The following is a 22,026-nucleotide window of genomic DNA, read 5'->3' as shown; positions in this document are numbered from 1 at the left end:
GCATTTACGAGCCTAAAAGGGGCTTTCACGAACCCGCCTGTACTGCACCACCCTAACACTAGTCTCCCCTTTGTTGTAGAGGTGGACGCCTCTGATTCGGGAGTGGGGGCCGTCCTTTCCCAGCGATCTCCGGTCGACCAGAAGCTCCACCCCTGCGCCTTCTTCTCCCGCCGAATCACACCAGCAGAGGCCAACTACGACGTGGGAAACCGGGAACTCTTGGCCGTGGTTCTGGCCCTGCAGGAGTGGCGGCACTGGCTGGAGGGCACCACGGAACCGTTCATCATTTTCACGGATCACAAGAACTTGTCATATATCCGTTTCATGAAAAGACTCAACCCCCGGCTAGCGCGCTGGGCGCTACTCCTCAGTCGCTTCAATTACACATTGACTTATCGCCCCGGAGCCCGGAACACCAAGCCCGACGCGCTATCCCGCATCCACGATCCCTGGGAGGAAGAGGAAGGACCTCCGAGCGTGGTACCGGGTCACCGACTGGTGGGGGGCGTGCAGTGGGAGATGGAGCAAAAGCTTCGGGAGGCGCAAGAGAGTGACGGTGCCCCAGCAGGATGCCCGCCGGGGCGTCTGTACGTGCCCACGCAGCACCGAGCGGAGGGGATTGAATGGGGACATGCCTCCAAGTTGGCCTGCCATCCGGGCATTCGTCGCACCCTGGGCTTGATTGGGCAGCGTTTCTGGTGGCCGTCCCTCAAGACTGACGTCACCAAGTACATCCAGGCTTGCCCCGCGTGCGCTGCCAGCAAGGCGTCTCACCAGCCCCCAGCGGGACTTCTCCAGCCGCTCCCCGTTCCGGCGCGCCCATGGTCCAACATCGCGTTGGATTTTGTCACGGGGCTGCCCGCCTCCAAGGGCCACACGGTCATCCTCACCATGGTGGATCGGTTCTCCAAAGCCGCCCACTTCGTCGCCTTGCCCAAGCTCCCGTCCGCCCTGGAGACGGCCCATCTCCTGGTCCAGCACTTGGTCCGTTTACACGGGATCCCGGACGATCTGGTGTCCGACCGGGGTCCGCAGTTCGTTTCCCGCGTCTGGAAGCGTTTTTGTCAGTGCCTGGGGGCCACACCGAGCCTGTCATCAGGATACCACCCACAAACTAACGGTCAGTCAGAGCGGGCGAATCAGGACCTCGAATCAGCCCTCCGGTGCGTATGCCTCAACCAGCCGTCATCCTGGGTCGACCACCTCCCCTGGGTCGAGTACGCCCACAACACCCTGGTATCGTCGGCTACGGGTAGGTCTCCGTTCATGACTGCTTACGGTTACCAACCGCCACTATTCCCGACTCAAGCAGGCGCCGAAGAGGTCCCCTCGATCCAGCACCATCTCAAGCGAGCCCACCAGACCTGGAAGGAGACCCGGGCAGCTCTGTCCCGCACGGCGGAACGCAACCAGCGCATCGCAGACCGTCGCCGGCGCCCGGCTCCGACATACAAGGTCGGTGATCATGTCTGGCTGTCCACCCGCGACCTAAACCTGGCAGGGGCGTCCCGCAAGCTGGGTCCGCGCTTCGTGGGACCGTTTGAGATCGAGAAAATCATCAACCCAGTCTCCGTCCGGCTAAAGCTCCCTCCCACCATGAGGATACACCCAGTGTTCCACGTCTCGCTCATCAAACCAGCACCTACCTGCCCGCTAGTGCCGCCCTCCGCCCCGCCGCCACCTCCGAGGATCATCGACCGCGACCCGGTCTACACGGTACGAGAGATCTTGGACTCCAGGCGCAGGGGAAGGGGAGTCCAGTACCTGGTTGACTGGGAAGGCTACGGTCCAGAAGAAAGGCAGTGGATCCCCCGCTCCTGGATCATGTGTCCATCTCTGCTCCGCGACTACCACAACGCCAACCCGTCAAAACCAGGTGGTCCGCCAAGGGGCGTCCGTTGAGGGGGGGGTACTGTCACGATCCGTCTGTTGTGGTTGCAGAGAGTGGGCGTGGTCCGTCGGCACCCGCTCCAAGAATCGGCCACGAGCCGGATGCGCTCACGAACGCCACAGCTGCGCCCGATCAAGACACTGATTACGGACTATTTAACCCACCGACGCGGTCAGAACCGCGTCGGATTATTATCCTGCGTTGCTCATGTTATTGCTTCTTGCTCATGCTCACAGCTCTTGTTCTCGTCGCGATTGATCCTGTGTGTTGTTCTTGCGTACTTTGTGTTTATTATTCAACTTCCTAGCTATTTTTCGGCTCGCCTTTTGTTATCGTCGTGTTTGGATTTTTCTTCACCCTTTTGTGGTAAGCGATTGCTCGTTTTTTCGGTTCCTTGCTTTGCAAGCGCTTTTTGTTATTTCGTGATTTATTTCCTGGTGTGACTCGGTCCACCACAGCGTTTTTCGTTTCGCCATCCCGGCGGTTGTAATCATAGAACCCTAGTAGAATATAAATTGATAAGAGAATATTTCCTAGTGATTATTGTAACCTGCTTGACGGTCTAAATAAATACCTTGTCTAACATCACTTCCAGAGTCTGCGCTTAAGAATCCACCCTTCACCGCTTTCCAGCCCCGGCTGGGAAGCGGTCCTGACATTACCTTCCCCTCCAACTCTGTGTCTTGTCCAGGTGTTCCTCATTGTCTCGTTAATTTGTTTACATTTAGGTCCCTGTTTCCTTGTCAGTTTATTGTTAAATGTGCTTTAAAAACAAAATTGTATTGTACTGTATGTCAGTATTCCTCTGGCCTTCGTCTGAGCCACGTCTTGTTGATTTTTGTTTTTCTCCAAAGTCAAATTTTCCTCATGTTTGTGACTTTGCTTTTGTTTAATTTTGGACTTTAATAATTTTGAGTACCCCAGAACGTTTACCTTTTTCTTCCTTTTAATTAAACATTTCCTTGTCTGCACTCTGCCTCACTTCCCTGGGTTTGGGTCCTTCTCCACGCAAAACCTTTTTTTTTAGGCGGATGTCGATATTTGGCAAGAGTAAATACTGATTACAGATAAATCAGTTGATTAATTTAAAAAATATTTAATCCATAAAATCAAATCCCCCCTTCCCAATGCATTTCGATTTGCGTCAGTTAGGCGCAGATTTTTGCTATTTGCACGCCGGTCAGGACCCTACTCTTCCTGAATACCAGGAGTCAAGTGTAACCGTATCGCAGGGCCTGACATTAAGGCTTTTTGGGAGCTGGCCTGACAATAAACCAAGTTGTAGCGTCCCCGACAACACAGACACCAAAACTCATGCTTTAACTTCTTGAACTGTTTCCAGCTGTACTGTCAGCTGGACTGTGCCTCCTTTTTTGGGGAACTTTAATAGAGCATAATAAAAAGATTAATTAATAAAATATTGAAAATAAAGAAATATTGAAGTTGTATTTTTACCTTTGTGTCCAGACTTTTGGGGACACCCTGTAGAACACAATTAAATGAACTTTAAAGGGGGTGTGACATGATATTCACTGTTTCCGAATATAAAATTACAAATCAAATCCATTATTATTATTATTATTATTATTATTATTATTATTATTATTACAATGGACTTCTTCAGACTTTGAAATAGCCCTAAGGTAAGAACCCGTTTTGTTATGTAGCACTAGAAGTTAATATTCCTCAAATCAGCATATTTTGAGATCCGGTGGGATGTTCAATTGAGTGATACAATACAATACAATACAATTATGGCATCCTTTAGGTTGTCATGTGGACAAGTGGGTTGTCTTGGGTGTTTTGCTGATTGACTCACGACACCTCGAGAGGGTTCATGGGTTCATGAGTGGTGCATGGGTCCCACCCAAACCCAATATAGGTACAAAATTCCATAGGAAGAAAATACCCGCTGAGCCAGCGAGAGTGGGGGCGGAATACGGCTGATTGGAAGACAACCCGGTAACGAGCACAGGAACAAAATCGACTATGAGCGTCAGCATAACTGAGACTCCGTCAGCTGCAGCAAGAAATACAGAAATACATTTGAGGGTGGGCAAAGGTGACATCCATCCTTAAGATTCACCTGGGCAGGAAACAGTGCCCCAAGAAGGCTCAGCAGGGAAGTCGCATCGACAGCTACTTTTTGAGCAGCAGATCAATTCAGTCGGCAGAGGTTTAGCAGTAGGACATACACCACAGTCTGCAGGACTTCTACTCCTTTGCCCCAGTGAAGGCAAAAATGGCACTGGAGTATAATTGGCACCCAACCCACCACAACCAACAGCTGAAAAGAAGACTGTGAGAGGCGAGGGGGGGGCATTGATTAGGTGGCCAAAATCATGAGACAAGACACTGTGGAAGGAGATCACTTTGGATCTCTGTAACATACTGAAAGGGATCAGAGGCACCGCAATGAAGAAGCTGGACAGAATGGGTGACCTTATCTACACCTACGGAGTGGACAAAGGCAAAGCAGCTCCAACAATTTCCACTCAGTACAGAAGGCAGAACGAGTAAGACAGCCTAGTCAGAAAGAGGAGGCACCTGAAGAAGCTGTGCAGGAGGGCCACACAGGAGGAGAAAGAGGGCATTAACCTGTTGCAGAAGAGATTCGGAATAGACTTGCAACACTAAGGAGAGCTGAAACCCTTCTGAAGAAACGCAGATGGAAAGGATAAACAAGATCTCACTCTGATTAATATCCCTTCAAATTTGTGAAGCGTCTCTTTACAAAGGAGAAAAGCGGAAGCCTCTGAATGATGAAAGCTGATCTGGAGCAACCTCTAACAAGGTCCTGCACAGATAGCCAATGCCAAAAAGTTAAGCTAACTCAAAACCAGTCAACCCCACCCGAGCATGAACTGGACATCAGTACACCTAGGTGGAATGAGGTAGACTATATCGTGCATAGAGCAAGGGCCACATCAGCTCCAGGTCCCAAGGACCGCATCCTTCATGTACTGTTCCTGAACCTGTAATGAAATACCACTCTCAAAGGTAGAAAAGCTGGAGAGAATGGTGAGCTCTTATGCAATATAAATGAAGTTGTAATGTAATGTAATGTAATTTAATGTAAGGAAGTAGCTTGGCCTTTCCAGGTGCCTAAGCCGTATTGGCTTTATGGTAAAGGGATGTTACAACTGCCGATTTCAAGCCTGACAAAGGAGAATACATGTGCCACAGTCAGACTAGAGATGCTGCTACTGGGTTCAAGCGATCCATTTGTAGCCCAAGCTGACCCATTCTGGCCACTGGGAGGAAGTGGACCCTGTTGGCTGCAACCAAACAAGCAAAGGCAGCACTCAGACACAAGCAAAGTAACGTGGCAGATGGAGGCATTCATGGCAAATTTTATCATCAGAGCTGCAAACAATGTCCTGCCTTCTCCCGCAAATTTCAACCAGTGGTATGCCGAATACGCCAATTATGCCCAACTCCAGCAACACTGAAGCACATATTGGAGGGATGCAAGACCAGCCTCACTCAAGGCCGTTATACCTGGTGTCACAACCAGGTGCTTAAGTGTCTTGCCGATGTGCTGGAGTGCCAAAGATCAAGAGTGAATGCCCTTCCACCCTGCGCAGCTTGCTGGCAGCCAAGTCGGTTTTCAACAAAGTACATTCAAGGATAGACTATTTTTTTTAATGAATGTATGCGTGTGCCATCTTGTTGAGGAGTGTAATATTGGAGCAGCAGTAGTATCGGACAACAACCCACGGAGATCGTCATCGACTTTAGGAGGAACAAGACTGTGCCAAATCAAAGACTAATAGACTGAAAAACATTTTCTTTTCGAGAGCCATCACCATTCTGAACTTTCACACACACACGCGACCACCCTTACCTTGCAGAACAGCGACGTAATGTGTTTTATTTATCCAATCTCGTATTATTTTCCATCACATTATTTATTCTATTTATCTAATTTATACATTTGATTAAATTATTGTTGTATTGCACTGGAGAGGGGAGCTCTCTAATCTCGTTGCACACTGTACAATGACAATAAAGGGATTTCTGATTTCTGACTTTGAAAATTGGCCTGAACCAAAGGTGACATACGGTATGGAGACAATACAAGCCTATTCAACAATGATCAGAGAAGACGGTGAAAACAAAAAATACGTATACAGAAGAAAATGAAATCAGTGAAGTGGACCCAACGATACTCTGGGATGCAATGAAGGTGGTCAAGGGTAAACTAATTGCTGAGGCAGCGCCAAAAAAACAGGATAAATTGAAGTCATACAAGAAATATACAAAAAAAATTAAGGGTGTTAGAGAAAGAATTTCACAATACAAAATACACAATTATTAAAGAGATAAAAGAGTTAAAGAATGAAATATATAACATACTGGCTTAAGAAGTAGAAAAAAAGAAGTAAGTTAGTGGGAATTACTATGAAATGGACTCGAGGGCCACCAAGTTATTGGCAAGACACATGAGAAAACAGCGACCTATTAATAGCATTAATAAAATAAGAGAGCCGCTTTTGTGACAAGTTGACATTTTAAAGTATAACAAATATATTATTTGTAATATGAAAGGAATTTAAAGATGGATTTTGTTATTTGAATATTTTCATGCTAATCACACTAGTGATGCTGTCGATCTGGGATCGCCTGTAGTTTGTAATCTAACTCTCTAAGATCGATTATTTATGTCTGTATGCACTTCTCGCAGGCGGTCATTGGAGTTTCCTCATTCTCGTAAAGTCTGCTGAGGAAACAACACACACAACACTGTTGTGATTATTTCTCCCTGTTTCAGGTATGTCGCGGGCTAGGAGTTTATTTATTGTTTGTCATTGGGTAGAGTGGAATGCATACGATGTAAATCTACGTGTTTTAAGTTCATTTTATGAGCATCAAATGGGTGTACTGTGCGCGTCACTCTTGTTAACAAAGCGTAGTTGTTACGTGTTGGCGCGACAATATTTGAGTACATGTATGTGTGTGTGCGTGCGCACGCATCCCCGATCACACGAAGGCTGCTGAGTCGTGCCCGTTATGTTTGAAGCTAAATGTAAACGTAGTTACCCAGTTATGAGAATATGTATGCTTTATTAATGTGTTATATTAAATAGCCATTCTAGGGTTTATAAAACATGAATTGTTGATTGATTCTAGTAAAGTCTGCTTAGGAAACAACACTGTTGTGATCATTTCTCCTTGTTTCAGACGATTTCAGGGAGTAACACTTACACAGGAATTATTGCGCACTCTGAAGGAGATTGGGAAAGTATTTCAGGAATATTATAGTACCCTATTTTCACGACCATAAGGCGCACTTTAAAGTCCCAAATATTCCCCAAAACAGACGGGCTACCCTTGTGTATAGACTGAGACCCATAGATCTGTCTGTACACACAATATTTCCTCAAGCAATGACCCGATGCTTCTAAGGGGACTTCAGAAAGCATGTTAGCACACCCTGCTGGTTAAAATCGGAGACAATTGAGCACAGAATTGACTGTGACAAATAAATTATCTGAATACATCTTTTAGTGATGGTTTGAGGGAGTCAGATATAACAGACCAATATGTACGTGCAGGAGAAAGCTCAACAAAAGGGCAGCTGTCCACGATGTCTTATTATTCATTGTTATTGCAAGCAAGAAACATCACATGTTTAGACAGACTCTGCAAAAAAAAAAACACACACACGCTACCCAAAGCACGCCCATCTGATTGGCTGAGGATGATAGGCTCCCAGAATGCACTGCAATACTCTTTTTGTCTTACTTTTTTGTGTGTGTGTGATATGAATGGCATGAGAGATGCATGTTTTGTGTTAATTGTGTTTCTTTGTTTCATTGTTTGCTTGTATGCTGTTCAGTGATAGCTTTGGTTTTGATTTAAAACCGTGGCTCGAAGGTGTGGTGACTAGTGACATCCCTCTCCTGACAGTGTTGATTTCCTGCGTTGTCATGGCAGCACCGAAACTATCTGTGGTACTGCTATTGACAAAACTGCCTTTCTCTGAATGAGAGCTAGTATGAGTGAGCTAAGATGCCTGAGCTAACATGCCTGAGCTAGCATGCGCGAGCTAGCATGTTCCTCATAGAGTGCTGTGTATGTGCCAAATACACAAATAGTAGGGCTGAGCGATATGGCTGAAAACTATATCGGTAGGCATGTATGTCATATCAGTCGATATCGGTATACAGTGAAACCCCGCTACTTCGCGGTTCACCGTTCGCGGGTTCAGTGCTTCGCGGGTCTAAAAAAAATATTCAAAAATTAAAAACTTTTTTGCATGGGCACGATCGGGGCTCTCCATTCGCTCTGCTCCGCGGGGGCATTGTAGTTTCGCCGAGCGGCACGACGGGGCGCTGGAGCGGTCAGACGGCCGGCGTGCGCCGAAGAAGAGCGTGGGCGAAGAGGAGAGTGGACGAAGAAGAGCACGTTCCCCCGGGCACGATCGGGGGCGACGTTTCGCGCGGTTCGGACCGTACCAGAGCTCCGGCCGGCGTGCGTGGCAGTTAAGCCGTAGAGGAGCACCTTCCCCGGGCACGGGCGGTTCCAAGCGGCCCCTACGTTTAACCGAATGGAAGCTCCGGAGGAGGAGGGCATGCTCGCGTCACAGTTTAGCTGAATAGGAGCACCTTCCCCGGGCACGGGCGGTTCCAAGCGGCCCCTACGTTTAACCGAATGGAAGCTCCGGAGGAAGAGGGCATGCTCGCGTCACAGTTTAGCCGAATAGGAGCACCTTCCGCCCTGGCACGAGCGGGGCGACATTTCGCTCCGTTCGGGACCGCACGAGAGCTCCGGAGGAGGCCAGCCGGCGTGCATGGCAATTACGCCGAAGAGGAGCACCTTCCGCCCGGGGCACGAGCGGGGCGAAATGAAACAGAGTTCAACCGAACGGAGACACGCTTCGGGGGAGAAGGTCCGGCGTGCGTGACAATTAAGCCAAAGAGGAGCACCTCTTCCGCCCGGGCACGAGCGGAGCGCGAGGCTGTCAGTTATGAATGAATAAATAAATAAATGAAGAATGCCACCTTTCATTTCACAGGGCACATCGGACGGTGGACCAGCAGGTAAAAGTCGAAGTTATTAAATAAATACAAAAAGAAGTAATTGAATAAATACAAAAATAATGGCTGGGGAATAAAAAAATAAGTTTTAATCATAATTTTTTTTTTTTAATTATAACATGAATTTCCCTCTCTCTCTCTCTACCCGTATTCAATATAGTGTACTGTATACAGAGGGGTATACTGTATACCACAGTTGTTTACATCCCTCCCGACGCTAGCACTAGCACGGCGCTCTCGCTGCTCGCGTGCGTCATCAATAAACATCAGCGGGCCCACCCTGATGGCGTTCACATAGTAGCGGGAGACTTTAATAAGGCCAATTTAAAGACTGTACTCCCAGAGTTCCACCAGCATGTCAAGTGCCCAACGAGGGGAGACAACACTCTTGACCATGTGTACTCGAACATCAAGCATGGATAGAGAGCCCCCCCACTCACCCCCCTCGGCCAGTCAGACCACCTGTCCTTGCAGCTCGCACCTGCGTACACCCCTATCAGACGAAGATTCAGGCCCACCACAAAGACTTGAAAACCTGGCGTGATGACGCCATGAGTGAATTGCAGGACTGCTTTCAAGACACCAACTGGGACCTCCTTGATCATCAGGACCTTGATGTTTACACGCAATGTGTACTGGACTACATCAAGTTCAGCATGGAAACTGTGTCCCTGAACAGGACCATACGGACCTTCCCAAATGCAAAGCCCTGGATGTCGATCCAGGTCCGCTCTCTCCTCAAGGCCCGTGACGCTGCCTTCAGGTCAGGCGACAAAGCCCTGTACAGGGTGGCTCGTGCTGACCTGAGCAAAGGCATTAAGCTAGCCAAGGCGGCCTACTAGAGGAGGCTGGAGTCCGACCTTGCCAGCAACAGACCACGGGAGGTGTGGCAGGGTCTACGGAGCATCACCAACTTCCGAGCACGACCTCTGTAGACCCGAGTGCATCGCTGGCAGAGGAGCTTAACTGCTTCTTCGCTCGCTTTGACTTGCCCCAACCGTCACACCCCCGCACTTCATGCCTCAACTCCCCCCCACTCACCGTAGAGGAACACGATGTGAGGCGCGCGCTCCTGGCTATTAACCCCAGGAAAGCTACTGGACCCGACGGAATACCAGGCAAGGTCCTCAGAGCATGTGCCCACCAACTGTCACCTGTTTTCTGCAGGGTCTTCAACCGCTCCCTGGCTCAAGCAGTCTTCCCCTCCTGCTTGAAAACTTCCACCATTATTCTTGTCCCCAAAACGTCACCCGCAGTCCTCCTGAATGACTACCGTCCTGTTGCTCTCACGCCAGTCATCATGAAGTGCTTCGAGAGACTGGTTCTCCAGCACATCAGGGACTGCCTTCCTCCCACTCCGGACCCCTACCAGTTTACATACCGGGCTAACAGATCCACTGAGGACGCCATCGACACTGCTCTGCAAGTTGTGCTGGGTCACCTGGAACAACAGCAGAGCTATGCCAGGATGCTCTTTGTGGACTACAGCTCGGCCTTCAACACAATCATCCCGGACATCCTCGTCGCCAAACTGGACATTCTCGGCCTCCCTGCCCTCACACGCATCTGGATTAAGGACCTTCTGACCAACAGACCCCATACTGTGTTGCTCGGCCCCTACACGTCCTCCACCCGTACGCGGAGCACCGGTTCCCCTCAGGGATGCGTGCTGAGCCCTCTCCTATACGCCCTCTACACCTACGACTGCTGCCTGGCCCACGGTAACAATCCCATCGTCAAGTTTGCTGACGATACAGCAGTGGTCGGTCTGATCTCGGAAGGTGACGAGACAGCCTACAGAGAGGAGGTCCAGAGACTGACTGCTTGGTGCGAGGACAACAGACTGCAACTCAACATTGCAAAAACAAAGGAGATCGTCATCGACTACAGGAGGAACAAGACGGTGCCGCCCCCCCTCTGCATCGAAGGCGTGTGTGTGGAGAGGGTCCACACGTTCAAGTTTCTGGGAGTACAGATCTCTGATGACCTTTCTTGGACACACAACACCACAGCAGTGGTAAAGAAGGTCCACCAGCGTCTGCATTTCCTGAGAGTCCTCAGGAAATTCGACCTGGACAGGAAGCTGCTGCTGGCCTTCTACCACTTGTCCATCGAGAGCCTGCTGACGTACTGTGTCTCCACCTGGTACAGTGGCTGCACTGAGGCGGACAGAGTGAGGCTCCAGAGGCCGGTCAAAACAGCGTAAAGGATTATTGGCTGCCCTCTCCCCTCGCTGTCGGACATCTACACCGCCCGGTGCCTCAGAAGGGCTCTCAATATTGTCAAAGACAATACCCACCCAAACTCACACCTCTTCGACCTGATGCCCTCTGGCAAGCGCTACAGGTGCATCAAATCAAGGACTAATAGACTGAGAAACTGTTTCTTTCCAAGAGCCATCTCCATTCTTGACTCTCACACGCACACACACACACACACGACCACCCCTACCTTGCAGAACAGCGACGTGATGTGTTTTTATATATCCTGTTCAGTATAATTTTCCATCGCACTAACTATTCTCTTATTTATCGAATTTATATATTTAACTGAGTTATTGTTGTATTGCACTGGAGAGGGGAGCTCTCTAATATTGTTGCACACTTGAGTTCAATGACAATAAAGGGATTTCTGATTCTGATTTCTGATTCTTCCCGAGAGCCATCTCCATACTGAACTCTCACACACACACGAGACCACCCTAACCTTGCAAAACAGCATTGTGATGTGTTTCTATATGCCCTATTCAGTACTGAATTCCATTGCACTGTCTTATTTATTTATCTAATTTATATATTGTCTGTATTATTGTTGTATTGCACTGGAGAGGGGAGCCCTCTAATCTCGTTGCACACTTGAGTACAATGACAATAAAGGGATTTCTATTCTATTCTATTCTATTCTAAGGGATATTTTATTGACAATCTAACATGAATATAAAAAGAACATGTACATTAGAACGAAATGTAAAAAAAATGGTGGTGGGGGGCGCGAATTGTTTTCTTCTTGGTAGGGGGGGCGTGACAGGAAATAATTGAGAACCACTGCTTTAAACAGTGGACATATACGGGATTAAAAGCATGGCGCAGCTTGTTGGATAGAGGGGAAATCAAAAGTTTTTAGTAGATCAAAAAAGAGTATAGCTTGGACAATACAATTCATTCCAACTTTATTTATATAGCACATTTCACAACAGCCGGAGCTGTTCCAAAGCGCTTTCCATATGATGTAATACATTGAAAAGTAGAAGTAAACAAAAAAATTGTCATATTTGACTATCTATTAGTCTACAATGTAGGCTACTTTTAGCTCTACAATGATGATTTTTATATATATCTACAAGCAAGGAATTATAAGAAAAATCTGAATAATCCCACTAGATAAGTATGGGCGCAGGTAACTCAACTTTAGATTAAATCATGTATGCGCAACTCATTCAAATTTATACAAAGTAGGGCAAAGTAGGGCTTGGTGATATGGCTGAAAACTATATTGCAATAGAAGTACGTAATATCGGTCGATATCCAATTTTTTTTTACGAATGAAAATAAAAAAACGAAAAAAAGGGCAGTATTCCAATTCGTTTTATTTTAAAATGTAACTTTTAACCCTCAAAATGAGGTCAACATAAGATAGAAGTCAAACACTGTTCAGTATAGATTAAATACACTCTTATTTAAACTAAATATGCTTAGTAAACATTTGTAATATCTTCTCACATCAACAATGCAATTAAACGTGGAACAAATTTTTAGAAAATGTATATACATCGTGCAAACTGCTAAATATTTTGTAAACAGATAAATCAGAGCAAACTTAAGGTTATCTGAACATTTGTAATGTCAAACAAATATGTTGTCCATTTATAGAAATTTAAAAAATGCAAATACAATCTTACAATTAGAGGTGGGAATCTCTGGGCGCTTCACGATAAGATCACAATTTAGGGGCTACAATTAGATTATAAAACGATTATTGAGGCATCTTTAATTGATCTGTTTTAATGCAATTTTTCACAACACAATTTTTTTCTCATTGAGTAAAGATTCACTTGCGATTTTTAAACACTATTTTTAAGAAGAAACAAGAGTTTAATTCATTCCTACTATAACTTATTAAACTGATGGAAATGTGTGTAAACTGTAAAGTTACAAGGCTTGTGCAATGTTGTAATCAATAAGCTTTGCCCAAAAATTGCTATACCAAAATAAATGGCATTTTGTCCAACAATAAATAAATAAATTTCTTTCAGCGCTTCAACATGAAATTAGATAAATGAAAACAAAAAACTACCAATGAATTAAAAACGTGCATAGAATTCAGTCCAGGCACCTCAAAAAAGTACTTTGCTGATTTAAAATGTTTGTAAACATGAAATGGTTTCTCTTCGTTACAAATAAAATACTTCTCCTGTATCCGCAGCTCAGTAGAACATCTTCAACAAAATAAAGAGGTTGGCCTGAGTTGCCAATTGTATTTCAAAATTCACAAGAAATGTGGCTCCTACTTACAAAAATATCAACTTGACAGCAGACATGGCCAAAAGATGCACTGCGCTGTATCAAAGGGCGCAGCGTCAGTTGTGGGTGCTATTTCTGTATAATATACATACACTAGCCAAATCACACTTTGAGACCCATGCTAGCGCGCCCATGCTAGGCCGCGCATGCTACCTCGTGCTCATTTAGAGAAAAGCTGTCAATGGCAGTATCACTGATGACATAGGAGCTCATGTGACAGCTAAGCAAATCAACAATGTCATGGGAGGGCATACCAACAAACAATGAAACAAAGAAATACAATTTACACAAAACATACATCTCTAATGCCATTAATATCCCAAAAAGAAAAAAATAACAGAAAAAGTTGCAATGCATTCTGGCTTGTTAGAGAGATGTGAGTGGTGTGCTTTGGGCAGTGTTTTTTTTTGGTTGTCTGTTGTCTAAACCTGTGATGTTTCTTGCTTGCAATAACATGATAAGACAGACCACGACATCGTGGACAGCTGCCCCTTTATCCAGCTTTCTCACACGTGCATACTGGTCTGTTCTAACTACTTACTGTCTCAAACGATCCCCAAAAAGAGGTATAGACAGAATTTATTCGTCAATTCTGCGCACAGTGATTTAAACTTTAACCAGCAGGGTGTGCTAACATGCACTCAGAAAGGCCCTTTGGGGGAACAGGCCCGTTGCTTGACACAATAGTATGACACAATAGTACATGAACAGGTCTGTGGCTCTGTCTACACACAAGGCGTGAGTCGCATTATCGTGTGCCTCGTCTGTTTTGTGGAATATTTGAGACTACTTATGGTTGCGAAAATACGGGAAATGGTTGGCACGAAATGTCATTTACAAAAAATACAATATTATATTATTATAAAACATTAGCATTTGTGTGTCTTTCATTCATTGCTCTTGTTTGGAGTACTTTAGCTTCCACTTAGCGGCGATGACGCAGTTAAGACGGTGAAGAAAATTATTATCTTGGCAACAGACGTCCACGCACGTCAAACTCCAATCGCATTTGCCTTTGACAGCACGGCCATGACTTCTGTTTTGATTTGGTTGTTGAGGGTCGGCATCGCTGTGTCAGTAAAATAGCGTTGCAATTTTAGGGTGTACCTGGGCTCCAATGTATGCAATAATGCTCGAAATCACTTGTTTTCCGCAACAGAATAAGGACGCAAAAGCTTGGCAAGAATTGCCAAGCTGGCCTTCGTAATTCGCTTCGCCTTTTCCAATGATGCTGGAAGTTTTCGAATCGCTTTCTTGATTGTTCTCTGATCGGTAGCACCACTATTAGCAGTAGCAACAACAGCCAGCCGTCTCCCAGACTCCAATGGGGTGGAATCGACTTACATGACCACTCATGATGGTTGTGTAACCTAAGTATTTTATTTTAGTGCGAAACCGCTTGCATATAACGTGGGACTAGTCCAGTTCTCTTCCACTGTTGTGAATCCATGTTTGTCTACTCGATGTATGTGCGCGTCCCGGGAATGACGGTCGCCGCGCTTCTTAGTTCCGCATTATTTAGAACATTAAGTATTACTTTAATTAACATATTTAAATAATCGAAATGTGGACGTTAGTGAATTGATTGTGGTTGGTCCATGTCTGAATCGCGATGCATCTAAAAATAGGAATTTCCCCCCACCTCTATTTACGATGAATATTCGGCTTCGTTCACTTTGTTACATTGATAATTTATCTATACCATTTTCTATTGATATTGATCGCCTGACTATCGCGATAGATATCCATATCGCATTATCGGCCCAGCCCTAATACAAAGCATTGGTAGCGAATAGGAACTTATCCAGTTTTAAAAAGAAGTGGGAATCTCAATTTCGGATAGAAAACACAGAGGAACAATGGCTGGAGATCAATCAGCCACTAGCTCACAATCATGGAAGTAGTTTTCATAGAAGAACCTGGTAAGATTTTTTTGTAACCCCCAAAATTAAGAACAGATATTGTAAATCGGAAAAAGATGTGCAGCGCCATGTGAGGACACGTTTTGACTGAGCTCCCTGCTGGAACCGCGATTTGTGTAATTATTCACCAGTTTGACCACAAGAAAGTTACTGGACTGTTTGTGAACACCTGGCATTGACTTTAAGAATGTTTTAGAGTTCTGCCTTCACTGTCACGTTCCATTTTATGATGAATACTCGCCAGGCAAAGGCTAGCACAGCTGCTAATGCTGCACGACTCGACGGACAGGGAGCTGTTCTCCAAGCGATTGTCAGCTTGAGGACAGAGCTCCTCGATAAGGCAGCCTCAGGGTGGAAATTAAACAAGCTTCCGCAAAGATCGAAGCCCTGGAAACGAGATTTACGGTGCTGGGAGCTACTGCTAGCGGCCAATCGGATAGTATTGCTGCCTTGGAGCGCGAGTTGGCTGGTGTAAAAAGAGAGCAGGTGGCGCAAAAGATCCAGAACGAAGAAATGGAGGCTCGGTCGCGGCGTTTCAATTTGTGCAAAACTGGAATAAAGGAGGGAAGAGCGGACGGGAAGCAGCTCACTGAGTCTAGGTCACAATGTCTGCGGGACGCATATGACCTTCCAAAAATGCCCACCTTGGATATCGCCCATCGCACTCTGTGGCAAAGAAGTGAGGACGGGCCACCGAGAGCCGTTGTCGTTGGATGCCACTACTTCCAGGAGAGGGAAACTGTCTTAAAGAAAGCGAGAGAGGGCATAACGGCGACCGCCAGAGATGGCGATTGTATTCGAGCGCAACTCTGCGATTGCCGGCCTCATCACTGACGGAGACGATCGGGAGTACAGAGGGGTTACGCAGGGGTTCGTGGACTGGTGTCAGCAGAACCGCCTCCAAATCAACGCTGGGAAATACAAAGAGCTGGTGGTGGATTTTCGCAAGCGTCGGCACTCTCCACCTACACCAGTGAATATCCAGGGAACAGACGTTGAGAGGGTCTCAACTTACAAGTACCTGGTTGTTCATCTGAACAATAAACTGGACTGGAGCAACAACACAGACGCTCTCTATAGGAAGGGTCAGAGCAGACTCTTCCTACTCAGGAGGCTGAGGTCCTTTGGCGTTCGGGGAACACTCCTCAGGAACTTCTATGACTCGGTGGTTTCATCAGTCATCTTCTATGGAGTGGTCTCCTGGGCAGGAGGCATCTCGGGCCGGGACAAAAAGAGACTGGACAAACTAGTGAGGAGGGCCAGCTCTGTCCTGGGCTGCTCCCTGGACTCTGTGGACTCAGTGGGGGACAGGAGGATGACGGCAAAACTGTCATCAATGCTGGACAACCCAGCCCACCCACTCAATGACATTCTGAGAACACTCCACAGCTCCTTCAGTGATAGACTGTTACACCCTCGCTGTACCAAAGAGAGATTTCGCCGCTCCTTTCTGCCGACTGCTGTCAGACTTTTTAACAAGAACATTGGGTCAGGCCTACAAACGGGAGGGCATTAGTGCAATTGTGCAGTCCTAGGATGCAATATATACTACTACTGTACTTTCAGCCAATGGTGTACTTAAATATTGACCAATGATGTATTTTGTTTACCATTACAGTATTCTTATAACAGTACTTCTATCACTGCAGCATTTCTACCATTGCAGGACATTCACTATTACAGTACTTTTATCATTGCAGTATTTTTCTATCGTTGCAGTACTTTTACTATTACAGTACTTTTACCATTGCAGTATATTTTATCATTGCAGTACTTTTTACCATTACAGTACTTTTATCATTGCAGTATTTTCTATCATGCAGTACTTTTCTATCATTTCAGTACTCTTACCATTACAGTACTTTTATCATTAGAGCGTTTCCCCCTCTGTATAATGGACAGGCATTAGGAGTGTTTCCTTACACTTAGATACGTTTATACTGTGTATATTTGCATGCTTTTTATGAATGTCTGCTGCTAATGTTATACATTAACGGCTACATTACGCCGCCGACTCTGTGTGATCTATATCTTTGCTGCTGTAACACCTCAAATTTCCCCATTGTGGGACTAATAAAGGAGATCTTATCTTATCTTATCACGGTATGATGAGGAGGGGTGGCTTTTCGCAGATCTTTCACTCCAAATTTAATGCCAAATTCCGTGGTACACCCATTGCTATTCATAAAGATGTACATTTTGTGCCTTCGAAAATGATATCTGGCAGTGATGGCCGATATGTTATCGTACAAGGACACTTAATTTGTCGGTGATATTAGCATGTGACAATCCAACATTTTTTAGTGAATTGTTCTCCTACCTGCCAGACATAAACAGCCACAATCTAATTTTGGGAGGTGATCTAAACATCGTATTATGCCCCCAGCGTGATAGGTCAAGTACAACCCCGGGAACAAAGACTAAGTCAGCAGAGACCATTGAGGCATTTCTCCAGGCGTATGGAATAATTGATGCATGGAGGTACTTGCATCCAGAGTTGAGACAATTGAGCTTTTTTTCAGCTGCACATCAACCCTACTGCAGGATTGACCTTTTACTTCCGGACCGAAAGCTCCTCCCACTATTAAGATCTAGCTGTTATGAGAGCATTTTAATTTCGGATCATGCCCCAGTTACGATGACATTGAGCTATCCAAATAACGAAATCCCGCAGCGAATATGGCGGCTTGATTCACGTCTCCTGTCGGATGAGGGGTTTGTCAATTTTGTTAACTCTCAAATTGACTTTTTCGTAGAGACAAACGAACAACCAGATATAAGCCGAAGTATTTTTTGGAAAGCTATAAAAGCTTATCTAAGAGGTGAAATAATTGCTTACAGCGCTGGCATATATAGGAAACTGTCAACACGCCTAAATGAATTGACATCTCTGATAAAGGAGGTCGACCGCATATTCATTCATTCAGTCTCACCATCTGTTGACCTGTCCATGGAAAGAGTCCTTTTGCAGTCGGAGTTTGATATCCTGTCCGTGGGGGAAGCTGAAGAGCGCTATCTTAAATCTTCTCAGGAATTCTACGAACACGGCGAACGCGCCTGTAAACTACTCTGTCATCAACTAAGACAATCCGCCGAGGCGGGATTTATTGCAGAGATTAATACTTCAGATGGAGTAGCTCCTGACCATAAGAGTATAAATACTCAATTTAGGAGGTTCTATGAAGGAACTTTACACCTCTGAGAAGTGTGATAATGCCCTGATGGTAATTATTTTTTTCAAAATCTTAAGTTACCGACCTTAAGCAATAGGGATATGCGCTGCCTTGAGCAGGACATATCCTTGGCTAGATCTAGCTATCAAGAAAATGAAGAGTGGTAAAGCCCCAGGCGCCGATGGCTTTCCGGCTGAGTTCTTTAAGACATTTTCTCCTAAAATAGTCCCAATTTTGCAAAGTGTGTATGCCGAAGCACTGCCTCCTACAATGACCCGGGCCATAATTTCGGTTCTTCTTAAAAAAGGGAAGGACTCTTGAAAATGTGAATCATACCGGCCAATAAACTAACTCTGCTGTGATTATAAGATGTTGATAAAGACCTTAGCCAGTAGGCTGGAGTCTGTCATACAAACAGTGGTACTCCCTGATCAAACTGGCTTCATTTTACGGCGCCAGCTGTCTAGTAATGTACGTAGGCTGCTTAATGTTATATACTCTCATGGGAGCCCTTCCCACTGCAGATGTCATACTGTCCCTTGATGCCCGAAAGGCATTTGACCGCATGGAATATGACTACTTTGGAGAAATTTGGTTTTGGTCGCACGTTTCGTGCTTGGATTAAGGTCCTATACGCTTCTCCATGGGCTGCTGTTCGCACTAACAAGAGGATTTCCAGTTACTTCCATATAGAGAGGGGCACTAGACAGGGATGCTGTTCAAGCCCCTTGCTATTCAATCTCGCCATTGAACCACTGGCCGTCGCCTTGAGGGGCGATACGGGCCTCACAGGAATAGCTAGGAATGATCGGACACATACTTTGTCACTTGACGCGGATGACCTGATTTTATACCTGTCTGACCCCTCTGTGTCCATTCCAAGAGCACAGGGGATTATTTCAGATTTTGGCAAATTCTCAGGTTACATTGTTAACGTAAGAGCTCCCTATTTCCGGTTAATGAGTTGTCTCGTCAGATGTCGTTTGAGGCTTACCCCTGGCTCGTCAGATTTCGTTTGAGGTTTACCACAAGCAGGTCTCATCTGAATCTTTCTCATATTTAGGAATAACTGTGACACATAGGTATGCTGATTTATTTGAAATAAATTTTAAGACAACTTTGGATAAGGCTAAACAGGATCTTGTCCGTTGGTCGACACTGCCACTGTCGTTGGCTGGTAGAGTCAATTCAGTTCAGATGATGATTATGCCCAGGTTCCTGTTCCAAACGGTGCCTGTATTTATTTCTAAATCTTTTTTTCGTGAACTGGATATGTCAATTACCACTTTTACCTGTAATAAGACCACGCCACGCATTAGGAAAGCTTTTTTAGAAAGACAGAGGGAGGATGGAGGGCTAGAACTTCCAAATTTCATGCAATATTATTGGGCGGTAAACATTCATAAATTGATGTATTGGATGTCGGCGTCGTATGCTGGCGGTGGCATGGTATGGTTTGAAATGGAGCAACGCTCCACTTATCCTGAGTCGCTGTCATCATTGGTGTGTGCCCCACTACCACTTAGTAAAAAACGTTTGACTAATAACCCTGTGGTAAGCAGCTCACTCGTTATCTGGGCACAGTTCAGGACACACTTTAATTGTAGACCGGGCTCACCCTCCTCTTCCGATTGTGTCAAATTCACTCTTTCCCCCCTCGCTCATGGACGCAGGGTTCAAATTATGGGCCAGCCAGGGTTTGAAACGAGTTAAACATCTGTTCATAGATGGGGTGTTCATGTCTTTCGAGCAGCTGCTGGGTGACTACAGCATTCCTTGCTCACACTTTTTTACAGGTGCGAGCTTTTGTTCAGAAATATTTTAGTTTTCCATCACTTCGCCCTGACGGATGGCTTGGTGAGAGGAAGGAGGGGGATCCTAGGCAGAGGGGCATGGTGAGCAAATTGTATAGCGGCATCCAAAAGTTGGCATCCCCCATCACTGGCTCGTATCAAGGAATCTTGGTGTAAGGATATTGGAATCGAAATTCCTGAAAACATTTGGCATCTGGCAATTAAAAGAATACATTCATCATGTTTCTGCATCAGACATGGGTTACATCAATTTTAGGTTTTCCATCGCTTACACTTATCGAGAAACAGACTTGCTGAGATTTACCCAACTTGCACCAGGTGCCATCAGGCCCCAGCTACTCTCTGCCATATGTTCTGGTCTTGCCCATGTCTTTCGCACTTTTGGCTTTCAGTTTTTGACACCTTTTCTTTTGTGTGCGGCAAAGAGATTAATCCTGATCCTTTGATTGCGATATTCAGTGTGGTTCCAGACAAAGTAAAAGTATCTGTCGCCCAATCTGAGGCCCTGGCTTTCTCCTCTTTGTTGGCCCGACGCCTCATTTTGTTTAATTGGAAACTGCCAGTTAGCCCATCACATCATCGCTGGCATCATTTTTTTTTTGGCATCACATTTTTGAGTGAAGGAGAAATATACATCAGCTATGAAGCAAAGCCCAAACTGCTAAAGCACCTGCCACCTTACCTTTTAGCCAGATCTGCTGCATCTTTGGCAGCAGATGCATTAACTAGCAGTGACACAGAGGAAATGCCACCAGCCTTGAAACAGTCGACAATCCCCTGATTCCTCTTGGGACAATAACCAAAATCATCTCCTGTCACTACCAGCAAAATCCTAGGCTGCGGCATTGTTGCTTGTTACTGTGGATGACAACGGGATGGATACAAACAAGGACAAAGATTAGTAACTATTTAAAGTAGGGGCTAAGCTCAGAGTTAACTCACTTCATATACCAATAATTTGAACAATGATAATCATAGGATCAAATCACTGTGGTAATAAAAAAAAACTTTTATAAGGCCACAAAATAATTGAGACAATTGGATTTATTTATTAAATCTTTTTCCAAGTGAGGCAATTGGAAAATAATTTCCAATGCAGATGTGGGAACAAAAAAACAGTAAAAGAAAGAAAAAGCAAATACAGGGACACATTGCACAGTGTAAGACAGTATAGTTATGTAATACATCCATCCGGGTTGGAATTTTCAACATAGGGCAGATCAGTAATAAAAAAAAAATATATATATATATATATCACAATTATTTTAGTAACAATTTAAATCACGATTATTCAAATGAGTATTTTTGGGGGCGGAACACAACAACAAAAATTCTAATGGCACAATATTCCGACAAATGAAATTCTTAGAAACACTAATTATGTCAGCTTCTTATGGATTAAATCGTTTATAAAACTAGTTAATTTAAAGTAAAAAATGTACAAATGTATAAATTCAAGTATGGTTTCCTTGTATAAAGAAACGGTGCATTGGAGTTTACTTGCTGTCAGTGTTGTTTTCGTCAACAATGATGACGAAAATATTTTGTTAACGCCCCTTTTTTTCATGACGAAAAGGAGACGACGACGAGCTAAACAAGGTTATTTGATGACGAAAACATGACGTGACACGAAATTTTCGTTGACGGGACGAAATCTATGACA

At 45.2% G+C, this 22,026-nt stretch overlaps 1 protein-coding gene across 2 annotated transcripts in view; it reads right to left on the bottom strand.

Annotated features, from left to right (window-relative positions):
* ydjc (YdjC chitooligosaccharide deacetylase homolog) overlaps positions 1-21,216 on the bottom strand; it is a 54,428-nt gene extending 33,212 nt beyond the window's left edge. For both annotated transcript variants that reach the window (XM_088303311.1, XM_088303319.1), the window contains exon 1: positions 21,046-21,216. In XM_088303311.1, coding sequence (XP_088159437.1) covers positions 21,046-21,209 — 164 coding nt within the window. In that variant the 5' untranslated portion in view covers positions 21,210-21,216. The remainder of the gene's footprint in view (positions 1-21,045) is intronic.
* Between the last annotated feature and the right edge of the window lie 810 nt (positions 21,217-22,026).

The sequence above is a fragment of the Idiotropiscis lumnitzeri genome, chromosome 1 (assembly GCF_059441095.1).
Source record: "Idiotropiscis lumnitzeri isolate Australia: NSW breed Sydney's pygmy pipehorse chromosome 1, RoL_Ilum_1.0, whole genome shotgun sequence".
NCBI classification, from domain to species: Eukaryota; Metazoa; Chordata; class Actinopteri; order Syngnathiformes; family Syngnathidae; genus Idiotropiscis; species Idiotropiscis lumnitzeri.
Note: the sequence above shows the minus strand (reverse complement) of the source record. Positions and strands in the feature narration are given on the sequence as shown.